This window comes from Telmatherina bonti (genome assembly GCF_933228915.1).
Source record: "Telmatherina bonti genome assembly, chromosome: 10".
Lineage (NCBI taxonomy): Eukaryota > Metazoa > Chordata > Actinopteri > Atheriniformes > Telmatherinidae > Telmatherina > Telmatherina bonti.
Window position 1 is genome coordinate 28,250,908 of NC_136628.1, and position 5,045 is coordinate 28,255,952.

Sequence of the window (5,045 nt, forward strand, 5' to 3'; positions counted from 1 at the left end):
CTAACAAATACATTTTAACGCTTTGTGATTTATTTTTTTTATTTATCTAGTTTTTCTTTTCTTTTTAAAACAGATTTTAAAATGTCAGATGACTTCTAATTATGTCCTGATACTTTCTCTTTCACAGAACCATATAACTGGTTTACCTTCCTGTAGGATGGCTGGACAGTGGCTACAATTTCAGGTGTGTGAAACAGGACTAACGGTCGAATCTCAACAGAGCAGAAAAATGGATCACAGTGTATAGAGTAATGTTCTCTAATCCAACCAAAACTGCCTTTATGAGATAATGCATAGTCATGAGAAACATGAGTTTAGAAGGTCATTATGGACTATAAGGCAAAATTATGCTTGTTTTTACTTAAACATCACAGACCATGATGTTTGTGTCTCATTTACCTCCTCCACCAAAGCATTAAAATAATGAAAGTATATTTGGTTTTTAAAAGTTGAATATGGCCCCTTTCTGGAAGTAATGCCTCTAAACTGCCGTAAACCATTTTTTTTTCTTAATACAAGAAAATAATTTAGCAACCAGAGAGGTTAAGCAGCAGGATGTTAAAGGTCTCAATGTTAAATCAAACAACCATCTGTTCTTTTAAATTATAATAAGGAATATCAGCCCATGCATTCAACTAGCTGCTTCATGCAAAAAAAAATTAACTTAACTTTGTTGCATTTTTTTTATGAAACAATGTCTGCAGTTGCTGAGGTTTTATCTTAATAGCAGAGCAGTGCTTGCTAACCCACACTTCTGACAGATGTGCTGTAATCAAAACACATATAAAAAAAAAAAGAAAAAGTTCATGTGTGGTTTCAGCTCAGTAGCAGAATAAATGCCTTCACAATGAGCTAATTTCCCTGTGTGACCTGCATAGGGGCTCCACAGCTCTGCAGTGCCTTGCTTTGGCCAAAAAACAGGCTAATTTACCAGAATAAAACCATTTGTCACTTTTGTGATGAGTTTCCTAACTAGGTCCATGCCAATCTATTGCACAGTTCTCAAATAAGAAAAAAAAACTAAGAAACAAACACCAAAAGCAGTTACTGAGGTCCGTTCTCATCTTTGTGATAAATCAGTGGGTGATGATAAAATGAATGTAAGGGAAGTAAAGTGCATTGTGATGACCTGTTTGCTGCTACGTGTTGTGAAAACATCAGAGTGTGAATGGAGAATTAATAACAGACCTTTCTATTGTCTCTTTCCCGATCTGCATGCAACTATGATTTATGGCAACAAATTCACTTTTTTTTTTGTCAGTGTGACTGAATGTAAACAAGGGAAACAAAAAAAAAGGAGGTATCAGAGAAAAAGAAAACAGATATTTGTTTAAAGTACAGCTATACAAAATATTGGCACACTGTTTTACAAACAGAATACTGGATGAAGATCATGTTTTCTCAGAATAAACTACTTAATGGAACTTTTTAGTCCTTTGTCTTGTGTTTCACAGTATTAAAAGATCATTAATTACCAAACTTTCTCCAGGTCTAATATGTCTGATCATAGCTTTCCTTTAAAACGGGTTGCACACTTTCTGTCATTGTAATATCTCTTTCTTCTTCTTCTTCTGTGGTAATGCTACATACTCCCGAAGCCCTAACCTCTTTCACACCTGCGTCTCCACTCCGCTAAGTTTAGGCATCAAGATCCGGGGAGTCACCCCAGAGTTGAGGTCCCTCTCAAACTCCAAAAGCTGGCCCATGAAGTTTAGATTAGGCGACACCACGGGGCGACGGCTCCGCACATATTTGTAGGCATCTGTCATTGTCATGAGGGTGTGCTTCATCAGGTAGGCGATGACAATGGTTGCAGAACGGGATACGCCTGCCTGGCAGTGTACCAACACTCCCTGTCCACTCTGATATGCCTCCTCTGCAGATGAGAAAACCACATGGGTTAAGTTTTACTTTAAACAGTAAACACAGGTTTCTAAACAAATATTGAAGAACACATAAAACCAAAACAAAGAATGTCTAAATGCATGTTTGACCACATGAGGCCGGATTCACAGACACGTTTCAGATGTGAACTGTTCAGTTTTTTTGAAGCAGCTGTGGAGGTGTCCACCTACAAAATCATCTGGCAAACCACACGTCTGATCTCATGACTAATTTCACAATAATTAGTCTTAGACTTAGATAAACACTCCCTTTTTTTTTTTTTTTTTTTTTTTTTTGGGAGGGATTATCATTGATTTCATTTTGCCGCATGTTGGACTCAAGCCTGCTTCTGGCTTTGCCTTTTGAAAGGATAATTCATTTTAAAAAGTGTGACAGCTTTCAAGGTAAAGTCGGAACAGCCTGATTGAAGCCTGAACACAACAAACAAGTCCAACATGTTTTTTTTTCCCCGGTTCAGTTCAGAACAAAGCTTTACATCATCCGCCCTCCTACAAGCTCACAGCTTTCCTGTCACACCTCTACTCTGTCACCCTGCTGCTCAGTCTTGTACGTTCACACAGCCTTGTCTTCCCTCACATCAGGATACATTAACCCCCCGTTCCCCCCCAGCCTGTCTGTCCAAAGCAGTCAGGTGAAGAAGCAACTAGAGAAACTGAACTGGAAGAAGGCTGCAGGTGCAGATGGTGTCATCTGTGGGGTTCTGAATACCTCTGCAGAGCAGCTACACTGAAATATACCAAACTTTTCAACCTTTTGGTGTGGAAATGACTAAATGGCCAGTGATCATTTGCCCTAAAATCCAAAATCATTACTAAAGATTATTATTGGATCATTCCAATAAGCAAGCAAACACCTTAAAGACAGTTTACAGTTTGCTTATTGTAATTGCCCTTGGATTAATGATATTCTTTGATTTCTAAAGTGTTTTTAACACAATTCATCCGACAGTATCATGCAAGAAGTTACAGGAGGATGCCTCAGTAGTTGCCTGTGTTTATACCTGAAATACAGACCACCGCTTGAGAAACTGAAAGGTAGTGTGTTGGAGAAGGTGGCTGGCAGCATGGGAGCACCACAGGGGACTATACTCTCATCATTTCTTTTCATACTGTACACCTCAGGCTTCCGACACAATTATGAATTGTGTCATTGTCAAAAATACTCGGTGATGGATAAGAAGCTGAGTGTGAATGAAGTGAATGGAGAGAAAACAACAAACTAGCATGTTAATGGAAAACCTGGCTACTATTTTATTGCCAAAGAGTCTAATTACGCTTATCCCCGCTGCTGATACACTGCTCTTTAGTTATGTGTACATGGTGTCTCACCAATAAACTCAAAAACCTCCTCGAAATACTGTCGGAGGTTTTGCTTGCTGTTGTCTGTGGCTGGGAGCCTTTTGTAGCGCAGGCCAGCGTTGACGTGGTAGAGGGGCAGGTGTGTGGTCACGTTCACCACGTAGCCGATGTTGAGGCGCAGTAGCAGGTCCAAGTCCTGGGCATCTCTCTCGTTCCCCAGAAACAGAAAGGGCAGGATCGGGCTGACGACGGCGTTCTCCGCATCTGGGGTCATCACAGTTTCATCGGATAGAGAAGCTGGCAATGATGAGGAGAGTGGCAGAGAGAGGCGCACTGGAAAGAGATTGGAAAAGCGTGGGCAGATGTTTATGCTGTAAGCACCCTAAACCACAGAACACAAAATTATATAAAAACACTTGGTAACAATTGAAAGCATTTTCCAAACACAAACAGGATTTTTTCTTTGTTTGTCAAACATCTTTGATATAATAAGGGTTGAGGATAGTTACTGAATGGCATTCGAACTAAATATAACCCAGGATTATGTTAGTTATTACTTCATTAATGATGTGTTTCTGTTCAGCTAAATTAATTATAAGATATTCTTACTTCTGTTGTTCTCCTCATCTTGTTCTCTGTTCAGGGAGTTCAGGGCCAGGTGAAGGGACTGAGCTGATGGCAGAGTGTGTCCTCCTTCCCTGTCTCTCTGCCAGGGTTTGGGTTTAATGAGTGTGCTAGGAGCGGACGGTGGAGGGGAAAAGGAAACAGGTGAAGGCGGGGACACGGAGCGTGGAGAAGGGGATCGAGGATATGCTGCATCTTCGTCTTGATCAGGACCATCGCTCATGCCTACATCATCTGCTTTGTTCAAGAGCCTTTTCAGGGAACTTCGACCGTCTTCATAATCAGATCCCAAGCGGCAGCCAGCAAAATCAAGGCTAGCCATTTTGCCCTGCTGGAGCCGCCGTCGGCCGGCATGGTCTGTAAAATGCGTGTGCGCGTATTCCTGGAGGTTTTGGCAATCCAGGAGGACAAGGCCTGTTCCATTGCTACCTTTCTGGGCCTGCACAGAACAGGTTTTCCCAACTCCAACCCCCATGCCAACACAGTTCTTTTGGGCTTTAGAATGTGTCATCTTCTTGGCCAGTTCTTCAGGCCAGATAGTGCGCACACTGTAGTCATCATCATCAGCTTGGAACATACCCATTGGATGAGCTGCCCCTATGCCTCTTCCTGGGGGTTTGCCTCGACGAGGGTTGAATGTCACCACTATGGGGTCGCTGCTGCAGTAGCTGCAGGTGGAACTGCCTGTCTGAGAGGCTTTTGGATTGCAGCCTGTCACACAGCTCTGTATCGCCCGTAGTGGTGCCGAAGAAGACAGAGGAGTACAAGGAAGGCATCCTCCCACAAGTTTTTTGCGAAGGATAGCAGGACTCTCAAAGTTTCCAGCCTCACCAGAGCAGGAGGCACAACGGAGAGGCTTTAACAGGCTTCCTCGACAGTCAGACGCAGTGCTGTTGGTTGAGGAGGTGTTGGATGTGGAGGTGGTAGACAGACACCCACCCAGATTTCTCAGGCCCATTTCTTTACTTCCTCTCTTCACTGCTCCAGCATTGTGACCACAAGAGAATGAGGTGGATGTGCTTCCTCCACCTCCTTGGAAGTTCGAAGAGTCCCCCTTATACCCCCTGCATCTTACCAACCTCCAACAGCCGCAACTGAAAGGGTGCGTACAATCGATGGTGCAGGTGTGGTCAGGACTGGGAAACCCTCCTGCGTGGGAGGAGCAAGGCGAGAGGGGAAGACCATGGAGAATATGAGGGCGATGATCCCTTGTGCGAG

The 5,045-nt window shown here is 42.9% G+C and overlaps 1 protein-coding gene across 1 annotated transcript; it reads right to left on the reverse strand.

Annotated features, from left to right (window-relative positions):
• Positions 1 to 1,610: 1,610 nt before the first annotated feature.
• LOC306761415 (dual specificity protein phosphatase 10) lies at positions 1,611 to 4,785 on the reverse strand (the record flags this gene model as incomplete). The annotated part of the gene is made up of 3 exons (XM_079247560.1): positions 1,611 to 1,876; positions 3,234 to 3,536; positions 3,813 to 4,785. The coding sequence occupies 3 exons, from the start codon at positions 4,783 to 4,785 to the stop codon at positions 1,611 to 1,613; spliced, it is 1,542 nt and encodes a 513-aa protein (XP_079103686.1).
• Between the last annotated feature and the right edge of the window lie 260 nt (positions 4,786 to 5,045).